A 23,932-nucleotide genomic window follows, 5' to 3' on the forward strand; every position below is an offset into this window, starting at 1 on the left:
AAGTGAACAAGTTCTCAAGTTGGGCCCAGATCGGGCCCATAGACACCTCTAGTTAATCCGCTTCTAAAGTCCATTAAAATCAAGTCACTCACAACTATATTTTAAGTAGTATGCATTGTGGCCCCCGACAGCACAGCACAAGTGGTAGGCGGACTTGGTGGTGAACGCACGAAACAAAGTTCGATTCTGATTTTTGAAAAATTGAAAATCAATTTATATTTTTTTAAATAAAAAATGAAATTAATAATTTTGTGGATGATTTTATGTGTTGCTTTCAATATGTTTGGTGGATGTGGAAATACTCAAAGAGTGTTTGATTGGGTGTTAACTACTGACAAGGAGAGTCCACAAGTTGGTGCCGGGTCGCACTCCGATTTGACCCGCCACGCACCATCCACGTTTAATTTACACCCAAAATTAAGTAGACTACTTGGTTTTATACATCACATTTCAATCCGACCAATTTGGTCCAAGTTGGGAGTAATTAAGTCATTAATTATTAATTTTTTTTCTCAATTATATATATATTAAGCATTTACAACCATATAGTTAACCAAATGATCAAGGAAAATAGGATCCTTATTTTTAGAATTATGACCATAACTATGAGCTCACTTTCACTAATGACGCGAGAATTAGATCCCTCGACAAAACTTTCACTTTGATTTCAATTGACATAGCCATGAGAACATATCCACCACGAGGCATCACCCTCACTGAAACTTAGCCTACGATTCAAGAGCATCTTAGCGTTCTATCCCCTTCAAACCTAACTTGTAAGACTTTTCCTACTCCGAGAGCCGACAAAAGGAATCGTTCGGTTCCTCCAGTTTAACTAATTAAATTGATCATAATCAACAAGCAAAAGAATTTAAATCTGAACGAATCTTTTTCATCTAATTCTAAAATTATTGAATCAAAAAAGAAATTCCATATCTATGTATGAATTTACTTGTCATTGTTATTTGAACAATAACAAGGAAAAGGAACTAGAGATGTTGCAATCACGCCAACTCAAACTTGAGTTGTGCTTATTGGTGGAGATAAAGCTTTGTTGGTTCTAGATAGCTTGTCCCTTTCGCCCCTTTTTTTTTCTTCTACATTCATGCTTGGCTAAGCTTTTGCACTCATGGTAATTTTTTTATCCAACTTATGGTTTGAAGATTATTCATCATCATCATCAAGTTCATTGTGTTAGATGCTAATTAGGGTTTTTATTGTGGAGAGAAAAAAAAGTGCATTAGATTTCAATCAAGCATTTTGGAGAACAAATTCTTTTAGCTTTTGGAATTTTAGGGTTAGTGGACATTGCATATAATTCCCCTCCATTATGAGGCCTAGAGGGCACCACGTACTCCTCCTTTCAATAAGAATGGACCAAAACATCACACATGTATTATGGTCACTTAAATAAATAAATAAATATATATATATATATTAATACCATTTAATATGGTGTGAGAATCTTTTCCTATTTCAATAATAATTCATTATCATTATTATAGTTACTCATCGTTTGTCGTAACTCGTGCATGAAAATTATATTAGTTAAATTATTTTAAACAATAATGATTATGTGGTTGGTATGTGCTAGACTAACTAGTTTTTTGGAATATATAAATAAATAAAATAATCTTACAACAAAATTTTCATTTTTATAATTATCATTATATTATATTTTCTTTGATAGATAAATATTTTTATATCAGTCAACAAAAGAGATGTACAATATGCAATATCTTAAATATCCTATTATGTATACGATCGATTTATATACATTTATCTTAATTTTATTATAAGTATCCGATATATTAATCCTTTCTTTTCAAAAATAACTTTGTTTCTAGTTATTCATATGATGAATCATACGTATATATAATAAGTTACGTATGTGAAGTCAATTTTGAGCTTTCTCTATAACAAATCTTAAATGGGGTAATTGAAGAATATGTGATCTCGTGTCTCTTATGATATTATGACTAATATTATTAGTCATGATACAACCTTGAGTAAACCCGATCAGATCTTATCATATCAAATCATTGTACGCTCGGCCAATGCCCTTCACGACTACAAAGGCCTATTAAGTCCCGACCTTTTCTACTTATAAGTGGCTATAGCGGTTTTGAAACGATGAGAGATCTAGGTTGAGCGGGCTCTCTCCAATACCAACCTCAGATAATCCCTAATGCAAAACCAACTCCAACTAGACTGCCCACCTAAAGAGCGATTTCAAGCTAACGACCAAATAACACCAGAGATAGATGGACGAACAATTATCTCCCTTGACACAACAACCCGCCCATATGGTTAGCCGATGGGCGGCGCCTCGCTCATGCGATCATTTATGTAACCCACTCAAGGCTGACATGTCTATGATCTACATAGACCTTCCCTACGCTGTCTGGAAATGGAGTTTACACTAAAGTTCCCGTTTCCGAAACGTTGGGAAACGTTTAGATCCGTGGAAATTTACAAGAAACGACCAAATTTGATGATTATAATTTTAGAGTTTTTTTTTTAATAACCCAATCACAATTCGCGACTACCGATTTCCAAAGTGTCCGTGGTGGAGTCCGGTTTCCATAGTCTAGGAAATATTCACAGTATTTGATGAGGTCTTCGACGTTTCCAAAATCTGGAAACTTCAACTATTGTCGTTTCCCGTTTTCATTTCCGCGTTTTCCGTTTCTTGTCTCCAAGTTTTCCAAACAGCATATGACCTCCCACCTCCGCAGTTGTATAAGGTGTCACAAAGATATTTTTTTTTTCACTTGCAAAGGTTAATCTTCTCCGTCTTCCTCTTTTGAGCTCTTAAACGCTCTCTAATGCACGCGAGCCTCCCTTCCAGTCCAGTATTGACTTGATCGTCAGAGGGGTCACACCGACAATGCCAACTTTCGACTGACGTGCTTTGATCAGCAAGGTTCCGAAAGTGGACTCACCAGAGGGCAACCACCATTGCCACCTTTGCGAAGGAAGGAGATGAGGCGAACCTGAGCGGGTGAAAAAGAACTCCATCAGGTCCTAACCAATATGATCAATAATAGTGGCTATCTTATTATCAAATAGTTATTTTCAACTTTTGCATTGTTATTATCTGACCTATACCATAAAAACTACAATCAAGCTATATATATATGCTTTGCCCCAACCATTCAATTTGGATATGGCTATCGATCGAAAGGTCGATCGCCCTTATGTTGTCCATCCACTCACTCAATCTTTGACAAACGACACCACACCAACTCACAAACAATTGGATCGTTTAATTTGGCTTGATTGAAAGAAGTTCATTCAAATTGAGTTAGGGCTGACATCATCGTCTCCTCCCCCACTGTGATGAAGATACAGTAGTACTGCAGCATGTGCAGGGCTTTAATTAATTAGTTTAACGAGGAATTAAGAGGTTTATTTGATGATCAGTTGCATTGCTTGAAGGAGCTAGGGAAGCCACCTTCCCCTGCCCTTTTGATTTACTTTGACAAATTATTTTCATAAAATACACAAATAAATTAAACAAAACCCTAATTAAAGGCCAAATCAAGGTTTATTTTACATGCATGATTAATGGACATTAATTAATTGCTCATGTTCTTGTCAAAAAGGAAAGAGAAGTTGAGAGGATGTGAAATATTTATAATATCCAAGGAAACAATTTTCTTTTGGGGGGATCCACCATGATAATAATAATTATTATTTTAATCCAATTCCTAAGCAATAACTTCTGGTTGATCATGTGATTAATAAATAATATCGAGGTGGAAAGAAGAGTTTTGGGGGGAAAAGACCTAAAACGGCGCTTAATCTTTTGGTTTTGTTCCAATATAAGATACTTCTTAGCAAAAGGGCCCAAGAAATTTCATAATTTAATGAAATTTTAAAATATTGTAGTGAATAAGATCTTTGATGCAGAAAATATTGGAAATAAATATGATGACAGGACTAATTGTATATCACATTATTTGTAACTTTTAATAAATTTATTGTTGTATGTACTATATATAAGTCATCCTTTTCTCTCTATCATTGGCCGTATTATATCTAAATTAGTATTATTAATTTTTATAAAAATTAGTTTTTTCTTCTAAAGTAAATAATAGATTTATTAAGTTATACCCCTATTCAATATTAAAAATTTTATATTTATATACTAAATAAATCAAAAGCATATTTAGTCAAAGTATACTAGTATTTGTTAGCTTCTTATTTATTATATTAAGCATCATGAACCTCCCATGCTTGTCTTTTATGTCAAGTAGGTTATTTCTTTCGAAATGAGTTTGGTCATCGTCTATATGTTTTCGAGTCACCTCTAAGCGCGAGTAAGGAAGCGGAAGCAAGAAAACCAATAATCTCTTACTTGTCCTATGGGCAAAGAAAGTGTTTTTGCGATAAGAAAGCAATTGATCAATATGAGGGTTCAATGACTTAACACTAGGTGTGGGTAGCAAGACACAACAATGCATTAGTGAAGCCTCATTCTCATATATAGCAAGGTTCTTCGAGTTAGCGAAACACTATATTTGCGCAAAAGCCTAAGTGCTATAATGCCAAACCAATTTGATGTTTCACCTTATGTATGCAAGCAATCAAAACGAATAGTATGCTCGGTGAGTGATAGCTCAATCTACATATAGAAAGCCCTATCATAAGAAAGTACCATGTTAGGTTCCTTTCCATAGCCGGCCAAATGACTACAAGATCATCTACGTGTAATCCACCTCAATTCTACAATTTCAATCCTTATTATTTTTATATCATTTGGATAATTTTTATCATGCAATAATTAAAACAAAAACTTAAAAATATTTATGAATAATGAGATTTTATTTTAATGATTAATTTTTATTTAATCCCTAGTGGTGAAAGGCACACACTAATCCAATTATCTTTTCAACTAACACGTGCTTGGGCCACTCCCAATTATAGTCTTGAAAACTCCATAATTCTTCGCATTCTTGATGCGATAGTTGTTGGGAAATTATGGCTTGGCATTATGGCTAATTAATTCACACTACCCAAATTATAATCATCCTTAATTAAGAACATGTGAACCAAAAAAAACAAAAAACAAAATATTTTTTATTAAAAAAAAACTCTTTTCATTAAATTAAGTTTAAAAAATAAAATAATTATTTAAGTAATCGTAACAAGGAGAATTGATAAATTAATTTTAATGTTGATATTTAATCATCTTTATTTTTTAGAAAAAATAAATAAAAGATTCTTTTTACCCCTAACATTTTATAGTGCTATTTATCTGTTTAATACATTTATTGTGGTATTTAATTTTGAATATTTTTTGTATATATTGATCACAAAAATGAATACCTCTTCCACTATTTGTGTGGGACCCTCCACCAGCCGAAATAATTCTACTAGAAGAAAAAATAATAATAATAAAATTGATCTAGAAAAGAATCCATAAAATGAGAGAAATAAAAAGGGTGAGGAGGGAGGAAGGGAGGGAGTGAGGAAGGTGGGGGTGGTTATTCCAGGAGGAATGAAGACGGTAGTTTAGTGCCTAAAAAGGAGCCTCCTTTCCTCTTTCTTCTCTTCCTCATCCGCTCTCCTCGCCCAGCATCAATCGTGAGTATCCGCAGCTTTATCATCTTCGAGATCTCCGTTTGGTTCCTCCCTCTTTGCTGTAATTTGTTCGATTTTGAATCGATGATAATGAGCTCCGTCTTGGTCCGAGCATGCTAAAGATGTGATTTTTTTTGTGGTTCTTTTTTGTTTGTGATCTCAGGGGACCAAATCCGGAGAAGAAGATGCCAGTTTGTGAGTAAAGCTTTTGTCTTTCAGCTGGGATCTTTGTTTTGTGGGTTAAATTTTTGAGGCAGTTTCTTGTTTCCGATGTCTCTGTGTTCCGCCCTCTTCTACTTTTCCCTCCAATAATAGAGCATTCTTGGAATCTCTATGATAAGATTGATAGGTTACATTTTTCGCCATCCAGATCGACCCTTCGTCGATTTTGGCCGGGTAGCATTTTCTAAAAGGGCCAAAAGTTCAATTTTTATTGTATACCGAACGCTGCAAACGATGTTTAAACATTGATTCTAGAGTCGTTTTGTGTAGAGGAAAAAAAAAAGTTTCAGTTTTAGTTGTTACGGTGTGGTTGGTTTTCCATTTTTGATCCGGTGGATCATTTCTTGTAAAGGGAATAGGGACCTCAAAATGTACCCCGCAGGGAATTAGGTTTTATCATTTGGTTTGGAATTGGGAGATATGTTGGAAGACCGCCTTTATTTGATCTCCAGGGTGTTTGAGGGCAGTTCTGACCAAGAATCCAATTGGCATTACCTGGCTTATCACTTCCATGAGTCCTTGAACACAAAGAAACGGGTATTAGACGAAGGATTGGCAGAAGTGGAGGAGGAGGAACAAGGTAAAAGGAAGAAATCTCTGCACCAACCTGTTAGCCCCAACAAGGGAGATATGAATCAATCTCTCGACGATTCTGATGATCACACAAGCAATGAGGCACACAGTAATCCAAACATCTTGAACAGGCTCACTGGGGATTTAATAATGACATGCTTTCTGCATCTTTCTCGGTCTGATTATGGTGCAGTTGCATCTGTCAACCGTGCCTTCCGCTTGATGATTCGGGATCTCTACAAGCACCGACGCAGGGAGGGAATTACTGAACACTGGGTCTATTTCTCATGCACTGCCCTGCAATGGCAGGCATTTGATCCATATCGCAAACGCTGGATAAAAGTTCCTCCGATGCCTGCTAGTCTTACCGAAACATTTACCTTTTCAGACAAGGAATCGCTTGCTGTGGACACGGATCTCCTGGTTTTTGGACGGGAGATGATTTCTTCTGTTGTTTTGAGATATAGCATTTTGAGCAACTCTTGGTCCCCAGGAGTTGTTATGAACTCACCAAGATGTCTGTTTGGATCAGCTAGCCTTGGGGGCAAGGCCATTATAGCTGGTGGCATTACCAATAACGGCGAGATTCTGAACTCCGCAGAGCTGTATGACTCAGAAACTCGGACTTGGGAGGCCCTTCCTCCCATGAATAGAGCAAGGAAGATGTGTTCAGGGGTGTTCATGGATGGCAAATTTTATGTTATTGGTGGAATGGCTAATGAAAGGGAGGTGTTGACATGCGGGGAAGAGTACGACTTGAAGCGAGGCTCATGGAAACTGATTCTAAACATGTCTGCTGGTCTCAGTGGTGAGAATGGTGCGCCACCACTTGTAGCTGTGGTGAACAATGTGCTGTATGCAGCTCGCTACGCTGACAACGTTGTGATGAAGTATAACAAGGAGCATAATACATGGGAAGGGCTGGGAAAGTTGCCGGAGAGATCTGACTCAATGAACGGCTGGGGCATCGCCTTCCGAGCCTGCGGCGAACGATTAATAGTTATTGGGCGCCGAGGACCTCGCGGAGGGATGATTGAATTGAATTCTTGGGTTCCAAACGGAGGGCGGCCTGAGTGGAAAACTATTGCCGTTATGCAATCTGGAGACTTTGTTTTCAACTGTGCTGTCATGGGCTGCTGATTTTTCTTATTCAAGGCATAATTGTATTTTACTTCTTGCAAGAAAGATGTACAATGCTGGCTTGTAAGGAGGGGGCATAAAACACTAATTTTGCCTAATTGGTAGTTTCTACCTTCTCTGATATTTTGGTTGAGCTGATGAATCAATTGACATCTGCCACATCTGTAACATCAATTTGCATCATTACTTTTTGTATTCAGTTTCACCCCATTCATTCTGTTAATTTTATGATACATGACAGTGAATGAAAATGTTATCTTGGTTATTTGTATCAGTTAGTTTTGTAGATAACTGTTAATCCTAGACAATGTTTTTTGTTATTTCAAATCTTCTTCCTCCCATATAGTTACTCTTCAATAGTTCAAAGTGAGTGCCATCAAGCTCAGAACTTTGCAATTCTCAATGGTTTAGGAGTCACTGTGATTACTTGAACCTTGTTAAATTAGTGTTTTAGTAGATAAGTTGCATTTGCTGATCGTGGATGTTAAACTAATGCATATGCTTCTGGGTGTATTTTGCTCTTAACGACTTTCGACTGCCTTCATTGAACTAGTTCAATACCAGAAAGCAAGATATGCCTATTGATGCACCACCATGATCTTATTTTTCATTATCTTTAATTGTGTGCTTTAACTTCTCTAATTATTGTCATGTTCAGCTACCTTTGTTTGCTTGCTCTTTTTGATAGTGGATCCATCCTTTTTCTTGCAGACGCTAAACTTCTTGTAAATGATTGATGAAGCTGTGAATTATAGTTGAATTCTTTTTATTCACATCATGTGTTTGCTCTGTGAAGCCCATTAGTTCCATATAAACGATAAACAAAAGTGAACTGTTACATCTTCTGCCAATCAAAAGTAAAGTGCAGGGTTTACTAAATGCTAAATACTAGCAAACATTTAACAGCTCAACTTGATTCAAAATTACAAAGGCGACAATTGTGGATGGGGAAAAGGTTTCGACTGCGGTTTTTAATGAAAGGACTGCGAGCACTCACGTGTGTCTTCGAGAGTCGATCGAGATCCATGGTGAAGTGTACTGCAGAGCGAAAGAAAGCAGCGAGGCGCGTTGAGTGGACCATGAACTAGTACACAGAGGAGGATGCAGAGAAAAGGAGAGGCGGCAGCAGGGCTCTTCGAAGGAGGTGCAACATGGCGGCTGTCCTCGTCAGCAGTACGTAGGTTGGAAGATTTCCGTGCAGTGCAGATGATCTGCATGCGACAGGAGATCCGTGCCGTTCATCAAGGTGTTCTTGTTCTTCCTGCTTCCTAACTCGCTCACTGCGTTAATGATGGCCAGTCGCAGGATCTGGATCTGCATTCGTTCACATGATTCAAGAATTGTGATGGTCCCCTTTTTATTTTATTTGTGGCGCAGTGAGTTACTGTTAAAAATGTTCAGAAACTATATATGGCAATAAGATTTTCAATTGCTGAACTAGATAAATTATGAAATCGTCACACAAAATATTAATGGTTAGTGTAAAAAATGTTTACTAATAACTGACCAGAAGAAATCATTGAGCTGATAGATCTATGGGTATATAGTAAACAAAAAAAAAAGCCTTGTGCAATTGGAGAAGAATGTTTTAAAAAAATCTATGAAGTTGTGTGAGAAGACATAAAAAATTATTATTGGTCATATAATTTTTAGTTTTTGAAGAATTAAAGAGGAATTGAAGAAATACCTTCCTATTTTATTTTTAATCAAAATTTTCTTTCCATTTAACACCTGAATTTTGATGCTTTGATTATTTCATATCTTTTACTTCGTTTGTTCCTTTCCTTTTGGTTGATTTATGCACCTCTTGTCGTTTTATCCTACCCCCCCCCCCCCCCCCCCCCCCCTTCTCTCTCTCTCTCTCTCTCTGCACTTTTATTACTTTATCTCTATCTATATTCATTTCATCTTCTTGTATTACACCAGTTTATCTGAAATTGTTGTGAAATTAGTTGGGTTAAAGATTTTGCCTCGCCAAGTATTGTAAAGACTGGATCCACTTTAATGATAAATCCCAGTTAGCGCAATCAAAGGATGCTGCGGTAAAGCATCCAGGTTGTCACCCAGACTGGATTCACTTTAAGAACCTTGTCACTGTGAATCTGATGGATGGTATGCAATAGAAAGTTTGAAACAATCACTGCAAATTTACCAAGCCAAAATATTTCAAAAGCTTAAAACAACTGCATATCTATCATAATATAACACGCCATGTAACATAATTGAACCTTAAATTACACTGATGTGATAGATTAGCAAAAGTTGCAATTTGACCTTCCTAAAATTGCACAAGCTTCCTAGATACTTCAGTATATATACAGAACTGAAAAGATCAGACACAAAGCAAAGTTTCAAGTGAAAATTTCCACTGAAGGTACGCAGAGTTACCAGGCATGATTACCTGAAAAAAAAAATAATAACAATAAGATACAAGATCACAAATGGGCATATTATAATTGTTTAACAGAAAACTGAGAGAGATTGCCTTCATGGATTTGTTGGCTTACTAAATTGGAGCACTAATAGTTCTAGCTCCAATATCTTCTATCATCGTCGAAAATCATAAAACTGCTATCCATCCATGTGTTTGATTCTGATTGGACATCTATTTCATCATAAGTTACAGGTCGACTATTTGAGGAATCAATTGTGGGCTTTGGCTCCCTTTCAGCATCCACCTTGTTGGCTGACGTCCTTGATTCACGCTCTACCTTCACCTCATCCACAGTTACAAACCTATCACCATGTGAAGGTTTTGGTTTTCTATCAGCGTCCCCTTTGGAAAATCTAACACGTCTAAGGTTCTTCCAAGATTTGGATTCCTTTTTATTCTCATCCACATCAAAAGCCACACGCTTGTCGTTCTTTGTGGGTTTTGATGCATTTTTAGCCTTCAAAAAAGATAGCAAATATAGACTAGAATGACTGCGGAATCCGCAAGAAAGACTAAGATATGAGAGCCAATTTGGTATCTGATAGAAATTAAAGAGAAATTTTGAACTGTGAAATAGCTCTTTGCCACATCAAATGAGAAAGAAAAAGCAAAATTACCATGGGGAGAGAATAAACATGAATTAGTGCATACGATTTATCAAGGACAATTAGATTCCACAAACAAAATAAGCCTACATGCACTGACGAATCTTGTGCATTGTTTTGGTTACAAACAAAACATTTGCATTATTTTCAAAAACTTTTGGCACCTTGTGTTAAGCACTACAGAAGCATATGCGCTTAATGTAACATATATGTTCCAACCGCCTATGTTAAAGAATAATAAAAACATTTGAGGTGTGTTGCCACAGTTATATGTCAACTAAGCAACTCAACGAGTTGATAAAATTTCAAAAGCAAACTGACTGCCTCCATTCTAACAGTTTAAAATGTTAAAGTGCACAATTGTATAAATTCGAAGTAATCCTAAATGTTTATGCCATTAATGCATTAACTCCAACTTCTAAAAAGAAAATAATCCTAAATATTATAACAATATGGCTAAAACCATATGGCTAAACCACCAACATCAAGAAGCTCACAAAGATTCACCCAAAGAAGACAATATTTATGGTAGAATTGAGAAGGCAGACAACTCTGAATATGTAATGGGAAATGGTTAGGTTCAATCATCCCTCAAATTATTTAGAAAATCAAGAAGAAATCGATGAACAAGGGAATAACTACCTCCAACAGTCAATTAAAGAGGAAAAATACTACAACTAGAAGATAAAATTATATAGGATCTTAACCCCTTTATAGACTTGCTCTTTGTAAAATAATAACTTAGTTCATCCCAAATAAAACTCATGCCGAGCTTCATTTAAAAATTCTAAAATTCCTCCACAAATTCTCTCGACCATTGATAAAAAAACAATCAAATAAGCTCAACCATTCGAAAAATAATAATAAATTAATTAAAATAACTAAACGGTTAGAACCACCAGTTGTCCTCCGACCGTTCGGTCGGACAGTAATATACCCCAAAAAAACTTGAACTGGCAGTTCAAACAGCTGATTCATGGTTAAATTTTTCCTTGGACTGTAACCAGCCCATCTAGGGACGGGCTGGTTACGGTTCCGGCCCATTTAACTAGGTCAACGGATAACCGGCCCGCTGACACAGTTACGAGTCCTGTGGTTGGGTCTACATGTGACCTTGTGATCACGGATTCGAATCGCAAAAATAACTTCTTACAATACAAAGTAAGACAACGTGCAATAACTCAATGTGATTTAACCCTTCCTCGATAGAGCTGATAGACGGGCTGACCTGCAAAAAATCCATCATCTGATAGAACGGGACAAGCCAGCCCACCATCCTAACGGGCTGGAAAATCCTCAACCAAAGGTGGGTTGCGAGTTAAGCAGGTCAATCCATCAAAAAATATATAAAAAGCCCTACAATTCATTGAATTTGATCATTTCATAAATAAACATTTCTAAAAAATCCCAATAAAATTTCTAATTCTTAATTTCACACCTATACATATTAGCCAAAGCAATTGATATAAAAAATTCACAACTTTCACTTCAAAAATACATATATCACCATAAATCCATAATCCAATTTTGAAAATTTTCTTTTCCTTCTCAACCTAGGGCCAACCCGAGCCTGCCACGGGCCAACCCGTCTAGACCCACAATCCACATGGGCTGGCCTGTTTAGGCCCGCTTTTAAATAAGTTAATAAAATTTCAATTCAACCCGCTTAAATTATTTGAGGGGTGGACCAACCTGACGAGCCCAACCCAAATTGACAATTCTATTCCTCAAGACCCTGCATTGGCGAGAGCTTCATGCACCTAGCTATCCTTTTTAGAACAAAGATAATATAAAGACTGAAAATATGAAATGTAATTATGGTGAGAAAACAAAGATATTGCTGGAGAACAAAGACAACGTAAAGATTGAATATTTTAAAATATGTAGATTAAAGACAATGTAAAAAGGGATATTGAGGGAGATAAAATTAATAAGGTAAAGAAAAAATTGTCAAAATAGAGAGGGGAGTTTGGAGTTTTGTGTGATCTTCATATCCCCTTAGGATAAAAGGAAAGTTTTATGGGATTGTTGTACAAATTGACATACCTTATGAATCAATGTTTGGCTATTAGGAAAGAACAAATACAAAATAATTGATATAATAGGAATAAAAGTGTTAAAATAAACATATGTAGTTGCTAAAATGATAAAAATAAAAAGTCAAGAGCAACTAGGTGTAGATCTAACAGAATAAACTCAGAAAACATAGATTGAGATGGTATAAACATGGTTAAAAAATGAACAATAGATTTTATAGTTAGAAGAGTTAAATCCAACAAGTAGAAGGTGTAAATGAAGAAGTAGATCAAAATAACATTTGTCAATATAATAAAAAATAATTTAATAAATTTAAATATTATTAGAGATACCGCTTGTATATAACTTAATGGAGAGATTGTCAAACCCAAATAATTGGGATGCACACACATTTATAACGACGACGACAATGACTATAATAATATGGCCACAACTAAAGATATACAAAGGAATAGTGTTAATTAGTATACCTACAACAACAATAAACCAAATCATGTGTCCACTATGTCATGTTATTGTCATTGCATGTGTCCAAGCTTCTATATTCAGTTCATTCCACATAATGGATATAAAGACACAAGATTAATAAGATGGCAGAAAAATTGCAACATTTTGTAGAGAGGATCACATGTTAGTGTTATAACTCACCAAAAGGATCTCAATAAAATGATATAAGATTATACATACCTTGTTCAGAAGTTTTTGAAATGCATCAGGTCCATTTTCTTCAAGAAATTTCTCCGCTGCTAAAAGAACATCATCTGGTTTACTGAAGATACCTTTTATCCTTGGAACATACCAAATTTTCACTGTTTGTTGATTCATCACCATTGGCCTCACAAAATGCTCATAAACATATGAAGCGCCATTAAAATATGGTAAGACCAGCCAGCAATTAAACATCAACTTTGCATAAGTCCAAATTGGAAACCTGCAACAAAGTAAAACAGCAGTAGACTTAGAACCACAAGTTCAGAATAGTAAGAACACAAAATTCACAATTTTTCTTCATCCTTTCACCTCCTCCAGATCATAGTTTTTGAAATAAAAAGAGAATTCCACAGGAGGCAAACATTTTAACATTAAAAAAAATTACATATAATCTACTAAGGACACTCATTAAGCATGAAAATTCAGAAGCTTCCAAGTAGGTACCATCAAAAATGGAGAGTGTGATAAAAATAACAGGCCATTTACCAACACGATCCGACTCACAAATTTACCGGCTTGAGTTTGAGTTAACCATGTTGGGAAATAAATAGGTCACTTTTGGGTTTAATAAGCTAACCAACGATACTTTAACATTCATTTCACAATTAACATAGAATTTATTTATGACCCATAAATTGAAACCGCTCTTACTACCGTTATGCAAATAAAAAGAAAAGACCTATCTATCCTTGCTTCTCACAACAATTATATATTCACCTCACGCTATACACAATTTTTTAGGTAAGGTAGGACTCATAGGGTCAAATATTATTGTTGTAACACAAGAATATAAGTGAAACAAAAGTCCTTAGTAGAGAGTTCAGAGATACATACACTCTTGAGAGATTTAGAAAAATATTCCATGTCATACTAAATCCAATAATATTTTCTTGTTTTAACTCATCATTTAATCATTACTTTTCACTTACATGATCCTTTCTAGACACAGGAACATTACTTTTTATTTACATTAAATTAAAAATAAACTGAATCACTTTTTCAACATGTGGTCTATTGATGCAAATATTAAGTTGGCTTGAACCAAATAATTGACTTAGTGTAAGTTAGCCAATCAAAGACAAGCAATTTGTAGTTGAATATGTTTTGGAAGTGTGCATAGCTTGTAGTATGTCTTTGTCTACCTGTTCGCGTTGGTTGCAAAATATACCGTATGTGAAATAAAAAATCTAATGCTGCAATAAAGCAGTCCAATTTTGTAAAACAATCAAAACAAGATGAAGTTTCAGGAAACTGTTACAAATAATTTTTCGCTAAAAGAAAATGTCAAGTAACCAAGCATAAGTAATTAAAGATATGGGATGTACCAATAGGACTGAGTGTACTAGGGTGGATTCAGAATTTAAAATCAGTCTGACTAGCAGTGTTGTGTGCTTTGAAGAGGTCATTAAGTACATAGATGATATCAAGAGTCGAGACTAGTCTCCAGACTATACTATCTTTAGAATGTGGTTTGGGGTACCATTTAGTTATTCAGTATGTTGATTAGTAATTTAAACTCGGCCTGATGGATCAGTATCATGTACAGAAAGAAATTGCTAACCAGAGATGAACCTGAGACTAGTCTCCAGAATATATATTATATTCAGAATGTGGTTTAGGATACATAATGTACCAATGAAGATTCCTAGCAAACCGCTCTTACTATTGTTATGCACATGCAGATTAGAGACAAGTAGTTTATAGATGATCGATCAAACAGATACTTTATTTTAACTAGACAATAGACTACGACAGTTTACTCCAGTATCAGCTTTTGTGAAAAGAATTTTTTATAACAGAGTACATAAGAATTAAGAATTCATTCATACATGGAAATATAATATTATAGAAGTAAATACCACTCAATAATACTTCCAAAAGTCAGCTCAAATAGTGTAAGTAAAGAATGCAACACCCAGTAAGTAAGCCACTGCTGATCATCTACGGGCGATTTACTTTCTATTGCTTTCACTGAAGCATACCTGCCAAAAACAAAATATTAATCCATATTTCATTAAACATCTCTAAATGAGAAAAACTTAGTGGTTCCAGAAAGTACTCACAGAGGATACACAAATGTAACCAAGGGCCTGCGCAGAATGCAAAATGAATGTGAGTACGAAAGAGGTAAAATAAAGAACAATTATATTCTATGATACACATAGAATTAATAGAAAAGAAATGCTTTTCCTGTCAAAAAACAGTATATATGGCTATAATAAGTACCCCCAAGTCTAAAGTGCGAGTTCAAATAAACAAAGAGATAAAATATGATATCTAGATCATATCATATAACACTCTTAGATTTGGTTTCATTTCAGGTTCACACTGATCAATGTAAAAAATGGGAAACAACTCAATAATAAGCATGATGTTGAAAGTTAATTATGGTCACACACTCTAACTTCACAATAGTGACACAATGCAGATGCTCCCATAATGCAATAAGTCGGTGGAGAATCTCATATACCAATGATCTCAGTCCAAAGGCTTCAACATTACAAGTTCGTCCAGAGTGCAGAAGCCATTAAAGTACCAAATTCAGTTGAATGATATACAATAGCGCTGCAGAAGAAACAGAAGAGAAACATCGTTCATCAACAATAGTTCTATGCATTTTGCCAAGCCACGGAATATTCGTCCTTCTTTCACAGAATTTCTAGATTTTATTATCCTGGATCACTTCTAAGGCAAGTCATAAACTTTTCGCACAAATGTCGAAGAAGCTCACGAAAATGAGACCAACCAAACCAAAAGAAGAAAACTGGCATAGCTCCTCGGTAGAAACTAACAGTAGGAGAGGCGAAGCAGGCCTTAGGAAGAAAAACTAGGAAGACGCATACCCAGCGAGAACGTCGAAGTTTCGAGCCAAAACCCTAAGAAGCGACCCCGAACCCATCGCTCACTCCTTTTCAGGTACACTAATAGCTCACAGTCACACAAACTTCGACTCTGGCTTCCGTTCGCTGATGGACTCCGGACGCCAGAAGAGAATGGAAAAGATCAGCAACCAAAATCGGAGAAGAAAGATCACCGATAAAGTCCGATCCCTCTTCTCTCTTATTTTTCCTTTTCGAAGAAAATGCATGCGAATGCAATTTAAGAAAAGAAGTGCAGAGAAGGAGAGAGAGAGAGAGAGAGAGAGAGAGAGAGAGAGAGGTTTATAGCAAACTTTTTTCCCGGAGAATTGACAGGCTGTCAGATTTTTGTTGGGAGCTGCAGTGGCGCCCACCACCGTAGGACTTAGCTGGCGTCGCGCCGGCTCACTAGATGGGCCGACCAGGTTTTACCGATTTCTCTAAGAAAATTTCAATCTAACTCTATAATTTATTTATAAATAAATAAATGGAGTAAAATGGGCAAATTAACGTGCAAATGTATCGCATATCATAACTACATAATGCGCGTTTTTTATTTAAAATTTAAATAAAAATAAAAAATAATATATTAAAAGATAGTTAAATAATTATAGATAAATTACCTGATGGAATGAAATACTCTTTTGATAAAAAAATTTAAATAAAACATCCCTTAATAATTTAAAAAATAAATATAAGCCCTTTAGATTTTTACCCATTAGTGTGATTGATAGTATAACTAAAACTAGAATATCAAGTTAGTGGTTCTTTCCATCAACAATGTGATATAAGCAATGATATGCAATATGAAAAAATGTAACATGGATACATTGCATGCAGTGGATCCCACATTTATACAGTGAAACTCACAATCATATAGTTGAGTGTGTCATGATTTCATGCTACGTATCATTACTCTTGTGATATATATGTTCAGATTACTTGCAGTGGTAGTGTGTTTAATCACGTCTACAATGTCGTACACGTCCATCTCACTTAAATCATTCCATTTCTTTAGATCTGAAATCGAAAAGCCAAAACAATGACAATTTAGATCTGAAAAAGAGAATAGACTGTTTGAACTAAAAACAATTATAATGTATTTTAAAAAGAAAAGCTCAAATATTTGAAAATCTGCCAGAAAAATAAAAATATAACGAAACAAAACAACACATTTTAGGCAATAAACTTGCAATAGGATTGAAAGGAGTAACAGTCAAGTAGTGGTTGGCTGACCAGATCCAAAATGCTCTGCACAAGACAATCAACAGGCCATTCTTGTGCAGCAACTATAGTTTAGCAGATAATTTTAAGCCTAACACTAGTCACGGCCTGCTAAAAAAGGCTGTTCATGAGCTGATGTTCTGAATGTTTTGCAACCAAATGTACTCAGGTCAAGAGATGATCGGCATAGCTTGCGGTTTTCCATTTAACTGCCGTCTGCTTCACCATCTTCATCGCCTCCTGATTCATCCTCATTGTCGAAGTCGGATCCTTTCTGGCAAATAGATTAAACAATCAAAACCTCATTTGATCAGCAAATAGATTATCAAACCATAGTCAACAAAGGTGGAATGGTTGGCACATGAGTGGTCGTAAACTCAGGTGAAAAAACGACCATATCTACAAAGGATATGAAACCCATTAGATATATCTGCCGGACTATACAAACAGAAGAATAGTGTTGCTGCTATACAGAGGAGGATTGGGGGTTGGGCTAATTAGATGACAAAGAACCTGTGCATTTTTCCTGATTGAAAGGCAGGTTATAAAAATACAGAAACAAAATCTGTATTTCCATGTGTATTGGAGAGATACGATCGCCGATAGGGATTGCAAGCCAAAGTCATCTTAACAGTAAAGGATAACTGTAGACATAAACTCAAGATAACTTAAAATTTACGAGTGTAGTTTTGAAGTGTTCAGCTTGCTTTAACTGGAAGCATCTCACCCGAGTGGATGAAGTTATTAGGATCAACACAGATAATTTGTTTTATATTTCCATTTTTTCATTTCACAATAAATTACATAGCTTGTCTCATCCGCCTCCACACAGAGAATGAATCCTCTAAAGTGGTTTGTGCTTGGTTTACCAGAGTGGGAAACTAGGAAGGATAAGAAGCGGAGGAAGGAACAAAAAAATGTAAAGAGATAAATCATGACCTATGTAAATAGAGGGAGGCTCTCTTAGTTTTTCACCTAAGTAAACTAAACCTTCTGGTGTTATTGTCATGCTGACATCAAAAGTAACAAAACAATTAGGGAGGCAAAATAGTGTTTGAGAAGCTATTCTTCCAGAAAGGGCTCATGAATGAGAGAGAATCAAGCATGCTAATCATTCATGGTTCATAGAAGTACCTCATCATCATCATCTCCCTCAAAATCTTCATCATCAACCTCCTGTATAAGCAATGGCCAAAAAACAGATCAATCTTTTTGGAGAGTCATTACAAAAAAGGAAGTCATAGATTACGGCCTCGTAGACACTAGACGATATAGTTCAGCAATAGTCAGCTACTTTTTCACTACTATTTTATTAAGTGAAACTGATAAGTCACACAGTATGACAACTTTGCGTCACATAGTCAAGCAGCAAGTGTCTATCCAACAGCATTTAGACATTGGTTAAGAACAAAGTGATAAGGTGTGAAAAAAGATAATGAACTCACATTGTTGAAATACCTCAATGGATTGGGCCATAAATCTTCCTTCAATATCTCAGCCACCTGAATGTAAAAAGGTTATTTCCAGAGTGAGAAGTAAGGGACAATACATAAAGCAGAGAGGAGAGAAAAAAAACAACTTGTATATGCAATGCTAAGCCAAATGATCTATTTGAAGGTGAAAATGCATCAGTAATGTGTCAAAGTAAGCTTCAGAACATGTACCTCATCAGAAAATCCTTCTGTAAGATTTTTCTGTTGAGTCTCACTGAACCAGGAAAAGAAACTGCATCATAAAATGAGGGGTTAAACAAGGAAAAACACATCAATAAGATGCACATGTCAAGCTATAACAAAGTCACAGACTAACAAATAAGAATCGCATGAACTCAAATATTAAATGAGAGGTTAAATAAGGAAAAACAAGTAAGAGCATACACATGTCAAGCTAGAAATTAATAAGGTCACAGGCTAACAAAATAAAATTCAAAGAACTCAAACATCACCATACAAATGGATGTGACACTACCACCTAGATCACGAACATATAAGTCTGGTTTGTAACTACTTTTATGAAATTAAATAAGAAGTTACTTGTTGGGCTTCACATACCACAATCTCTGTAAATTCAGCATCTTCTAGACAAATTATTATTTGCTACTTGAGGAGGAAAACAATATAAATTTTAGCATCTCAAATATGCACATGCTTGAAAAGAACAACTGCATGTTTCATAACTAGCATGATACAAAATAAATGCAGTTGAAGTAGTTTATTATCCATGGTGAGGGAGTTTTCTGAGCACATTGTCTATACAGTGAATCAAGAAGGCAACTTACTAATTTCCAAACAAGGAAAAGGCCACGAGTAACAAGACATCATAACAAAGTATTAGATCCGCAATTTTTTTACATGCCATAATCTTGGAATGGACTAAGAATTAAGATATTAAGACACATACAAACCTTTCTTCAGACAAGGGTCTCTTACCCCCTTCCTTTTCATGAACAACACCATTTGCAACATTCTGCAATCAAAATAGACAAGAATTTGATGCAAATGACAGAATTGAACATGAAAGGGTTGGCAAATAATAATAATAATCCTTGCCATTCCCTCCTTCCACTTTATCGTTGTGCCCGTTATGTTTGTAATTCCTTCATCAAAGAAGGAGTATGTCTTTGTCAAACTTGAATCTTCAAAGTATGGATTTGGGGAGAAATTCTAGGAATACACACAATTACAAAATGCTAAGAATAGCAATCAAACAAAAAGAGCATATAAGCATCAGAATTAGTTGTACAAGACATGGAGCACTACAATGAAAGAAACAACTCACAAAGGTAATAGAGTAGCCTGATTTCAAATCTTTAAAATCTTCCACATTCAAGGAAATCAAATACTTCAATATCTGGAAAATGCTATCAAACTCATCAACAATATTTATGAAGCAATAAAGAGTAAATGATGTGCTGAGAAAGACAAAGGAACAATTCTGAAAGCATTTCACTCAGACTCCTTGATAGTGCAGATTAGTTCTTAGATCATGGATTGTGAGCAAAATGGAAGTTTTAATGTGTTTAAAATGCCCACGCCCATTAGATCAAGATGAAAAGATCGTACCTTTTGGTCCTCCTCAGTTATAAGATCAGCTATAACTGGATGACTTAGAAACTGCATGCAAAAATAACTTGGACAAGTTACTTTGAATATCTCTTTAATATGCATGACAAGGCAAGAGAAGGAACATAACATACAGCAGTTAACCAGAAATCTGGAATAGATTGAATAATTTCATTCCTCCTGCTATAGATAGGCCTGCGTATCTCATTATATTTCTGCTCCACCTCCAAAACCTTGTCACTTGCCTCCTCGTTCACCTATACAAGAAAACTATGAAAAAGGAAAAGACTGGCATCTGTAAGGGTAGCATGAAAAACTCAATGAGATTCTCTGGGTAGGACCTTTTGAGTTGCACACTGAATCAGTTTGTCGCTTGGTAGCAGAAAAGCAAAAGACACTGTGAACCATACTATGACGAATACAGGGCCAAAAATACTGAGAGATAGAAAGGTATGACAAAGAACTAACTATAATGATCTACCAAAAGTTCAAATGTTTTCTTATTATCGGATATACTTCAATAGTTGGATTTACAACGTGGGTGTATGTGTACGTGCATGAGCATGAGCATGTGCATGTGCGAGAATTCAAATGTTTGCTTAAGCAACTGGAATCTACAAACTTCCTCGATGGTAACCCAGCCAGATTAGAAGAAAAACTAAGGAGCTAGCCTACAATGAAACTCGATTACCAAAATTTTCATCCAGCAAATAGATTTTTGCATGGCTCAAAAAAAATGTTTTGGATAGATAAAATTCTTCAAAAAGAAGTAATCAAGCGCATTCAAAACATCTAGTTGTAAAGCATGTTTCAAGTAGAGAAAACGGGACATCAAAGAGTCACACTTTTTAGTTTAAAAAAAAAACAACTATGAAATCAAACTTCACCGGTCCGTATGTTACTGGGATCCTTCAACAATACCTCAAAATTAAGCAAAAAAAAACACAAATTTTCTTTTATCTGCGCATTGACTCCGCACCTAAAGCTAAGCAATCGGGCACAAAATACAGAGTCAATCATGATGTCAAAGTAATCTTAAAAAGTCCATTACCTTCTCGATCTCGTCTTGGATCTCCTGTAGCTTCTCGATGGAGAGGACAAGCTCGCCGTCAATGTGGTCGGTGGCCTCCTCCTCCAACTTCGATTTCTTCCCTTTATCCGCCACCATCATCCTGGTTGCCAAACCTTTCTGCATCCAAAACCCTAAATCTGCTACTTCCAAAAGCGACGGGGAAGCAGCGCATCCGGAAGAAGAGAGGGAGGTTTTAGCCACCGGCGGTTAGAATTAAACCTAAAGAGAACCAGCCATGTGTCAGTCATAAAGACGAGATATCCTCACCCCAATGACGAAGCTCGAAGCATATCCAACGAGAGGGACAGCGGAGGTAACTGTACCGTGTAAATCCGAGAGACCATAACGGGTGCTGAGACGTTATTGAGTGAGCATGCGCCGTCGGGCCTCTCCAGCCGTCCGATCTGAAAGCATGATTGCTGATGGACGTCCTAGTTATGGACACGTCGCGCAGACAAGGAGTGGGCCGGCGGAATAGGATAAAGCAAGCAGATGCACGTGCCTAAGATCCCTACTTTACGGGACCTAAGTAAGCTTCTTGAAGACCCACATTGGTTCCCAGTATTAATGACAGCGGATGTATATGATACCTCGTCGAATTAAATAGATGGAGTTCCTTTTTATCAAATAAATAATTTTTTATAGTCTGATCGTAAAAGTAAAGAAGGAATTTTTTTTAAAAAAATTTTCATTTTATATGTCAATTGATCGATCCAATCACACTGAGTGGATGGAGTGGGGCCAATCACCTAGACGAGTTTATTAGTCGAAGTGGATTTTGTATGCGTAAGTGAAGTGTGCTAGTCATGATGGATGGTCCAATCAATTTAGTTAATTTAGTTGACATAGGTCAACGGCGACCCAATGCAAACCATCTAAGTGGTCATGGCAAATTGGGCATTCAAAGAGCAAGATAAGCACAAATCATCCAAGTGGTCTGACAGGTCGGTCTAACTCGACAAGTTGATCAATTAATTTGGTGGTCCAAGCAACGAGTGGTGTAGTGAGTCAAGTATAAGTTTGGCCATTAAAGAGTTAAGCAAGTTAGGTGGGTAATCAATTTGAGCAAGCAAGATAGACGGTCAAAGTAAGTTGAGCTAGGAAACGAGCCAAATTGGCCAAGCTTAACGAGACTATCTGTCCGTTGAGTCAGACACATCAAGTGGAATGGTTAATATGGGCGAGCCAGAACAGGCTAGATGCTACGAGCAAATTTAGTATGTTTCATATGCGCGAGTAGGATCTACCATGGATTATCAAAGTACGAAGTTCGAATAAGTTGATCAGGTGATCCGAATACTTTACCAACGTTAGGCAGCCGAAGCAGCAGCACCATGCATGCCGAGTATACATTGGATCATCTTGGAGTAGGCCAACTGGGTTAGGCTAATCAATTCAAGCAGCAGGCCAAGCAACCAAGATAGAGTGAGGGAGCCAACGGGTGCACAAAGCTTAATAAATCAATTTGCTCATGAACAGTGATAGATCATTTGCTTATTAATTAACAAATTCCTCAATCCAAATTGGAACATGATTCTATTGTTTTAACTTCTATTGCTGCACTGATCCGTGAAAAAAAACAAAAAGATTAAGAAGTAACTCAAAGCAAAACCTTTCAAACATCGACAGAGTAAAAAATTGGCAAGCTTGGCCTAGACGAGACCTCCTTTCTTTTAGCTCTTGTTGTGAATCGGATTGGGCCCTCGCCGGAACCTCCTCTTGCTCATATGCTCCCTGGAAAACGACACCGACTTCGTGTCCGATTTACCTCCGGCCACTCGGTCGCGAGGGATGGAAGGCTTCTCGGCAGCAACACAGCTAACACTTGCCTCGCCAGCTAACAGCAAAGCAATGCAGGCTGAGACAAGAAGGAGCCTGAGGCTGAAAGCTGCCATTGCTTGCAAATGTTGGAAGCTTGAGAATATCTCTCAGTGAATTTGTATACCCTGATTGAATTAGTGTTTAAACCAAAAAAAAACTAAGCACCTGGGACTCAGTCCAATCACGGTTGAGGAACTCGAGGAGACTGTTTCAGAAGGTTCTGACGTGACTGAATCCGTAAGAAAATGGAGCTTTTGCTTTCTGTCTCCCTGACAAACAATCTGCAATCTTGCGCTCGAAGGGCTGCACTGCATTCCATGCAGGATTTTAAGACCAGTATCATGTTTTCTTGTGCCAAAATACTGCTTTTATTTTCTCCCTTTTCTTATTCATTTTCAGTCATGTATTTCTTCTACTTTCCCTAAAACAAAAACTATTATCAAACATGTTTTATTTTTTTGAGTTTCTGAGGATCATTTTTTGAGAATTCGTTCCTAAAAAGAGAACATGTTAAAGTTATTTGGATCAGGCAGTAGAAAATAAAGAGGAAGAACAAAGGGAGGAAGAGGGAATATGCTGTTGAT

At 36.3% G+C, this 23,932-nt stretch overlaps 3 protein-coding genes across 4 annotated transcripts; 1 reads left to right on the plus strand and 2 right to left on the minus strand.

Annotated features, from left to right (window-relative positions):
- The first annotated feature begins 5,467 nt into the window (after nucleotides 1–5,467).
- On the plus strand, nucleotides 5,468–7,726 carry LOC141840462 (F-box/kelch-repeat protein At1g74510-like). Of its 2 annotated transcripts, none has more exons than XM_074728450.1 (2): nucleotides 5,468–5,650; nucleotides 5,753–7,726. In XM_074728450.1, exon 2 carries the CDS (start codon nucleotides 6,232–6,234, stop codon nucleotides 7,522–7,524), a length of 1,293 nt encoding a protein of 430 aa, XP_074584551.1. In that variant the 5' UTR covers nucleotides 5,468–5,650; nucleotides 5,753–6,231; the 3' UTR covers nucleotides 7,525–7,726. The 2 variants fall into 2 exon arrangements, with proteins under 2 accessions (XP_074584551.1, XP_074584550.1); XM_074728449.1 differs by having other exon boundaries at nucleotides 5,468–5,592.
- Nucleotides 7,727–9,724: 1,998 nt separating this feature from the next.
- Nucleotides 9,725–16,415, minus strand: LOC141840615 (HVA22-like protein a). The gene is made up of 6 exons (XM_074728654.1): nucleotides 16,155–16,415; nucleotides 15,375–15,401; nucleotides 15,171–15,293; nucleotides 13,288–13,531; nucleotides 10,010–10,415; nucleotides 9,725–9,925 (listed from the first exon to the last, which is right to left on the minus strand). Exons 1-5 carry the CDS (start codon nucleotides 16,208–16,210, stop codon nucleotides 10,053–10,055), a joined length of 813 nt encoding a protein of 270 aa, XP_074584755.1. The 5' UTR covers nucleotides 16,211–16,415; the 3' UTR covers nucleotides 9,725–9,925; nucleotides 10,010–10,052.
- Nucleotides 16,416–17,363: 948 nt separating this feature from the next.
- LOC141839339 (NAP1-related protein 2-like) lies at nucleotides 17,364–21,734 on the minus strand. The gene is made up of 10 exons (XM_074727069.1): nucleotides 21,507–21,734; nucleotides 20,590–20,712; nucleotides 20,456–20,506; nucleotides 20,172–20,243; nucleotides 19,943–20,056; nucleotides 19,798–19,859; nucleotides 19,058–19,118; nucleotides 18,839–18,895; nucleotides 18,528–18,569; nucleotides 17,364–17,667 (listed from the first exon to the last, which is right to left on the minus strand). Exons 1-10 carry the CDS (start codon nucleotides 21,648–21,650, stop codon nucleotides 17,599–17,601), a joined length of 795 nt encoding a protein of 264 aa, XP_074583170.1. The 5' UTR covers nucleotides 21,651–21,734; the 3' UTR covers nucleotides 17,364–17,598.
- Nucleotides 21,735–23,932: the final 2,198 nt, after the last annotated feature.

Source organism: Curcuma longa, chromosome 11, assembly GCF_044706935.1.
Source record: "Curcuma longa cultivar G26 ecotype Majalengka, Jawa Barat chromosome 11, ITB_CL_G26_1.1, whole genome shotgun sequence".
In the NCBI taxonomy this organism is placed as follows: Eukaryota; Viridiplantae; Streptophyta; class Magnoliopsida; order Zingiberales; family Zingiberaceae; genus Curcuma; species Curcuma longa.

Bases quoted from the DNA above. Each gene is read 5' to 3' on its own strand.
- LOC141840462 (XM_074728450.1), top strand. From the start codon at position 6,232: ATGTTGGAAGACCGCCTTTATTTGATCTCCAGGGTGTTTGAGGGCAGT.
- LOC141840615 (XM_074728654.1), bottom strand. From the start codon at position 16,210: ATGGGTTCGGGGTCGCTTCTTAGGGTTTTGGCTCGAAACTTCGACGTT. The intron at 15,402-16,154 runs GTATGCGTCTTC...CATTCTGCGCAG, and splicing joins AACTTCGACGTTCTCGCTGG to GCCCTTGGTTACATTTGTGT. The intron at 13,532-15,170 runs GTATTTACTTCT...ACTTTGTTGCAG, and splicing joins TTTGGAAGTATTATTGAGTG to GTTTCCAATTTGGACTTATG.
- LOC141839339 (XM_074727069.1), bottom strand. From the start codon at position 21,650: ATGCAGAAAGGTTTGGCAACCAGGATGATGGTGGCGGATAAAGGGAAG. The intron at 19,119-19,797 runs GTTTGTATGTGT...TTTATGATGCAG, and splicing joins AGACCCTTGTCTGAAGAAAG to TTTCTTTTCCTGGTTCAGTG. The intron at 18,570-18,838 runs GTGAGTTCATTA...TTGCTTATACAG, and splicing joins CATTGAGGTATTTCAACAAT to GAGGTTGATGATGAAGATTT.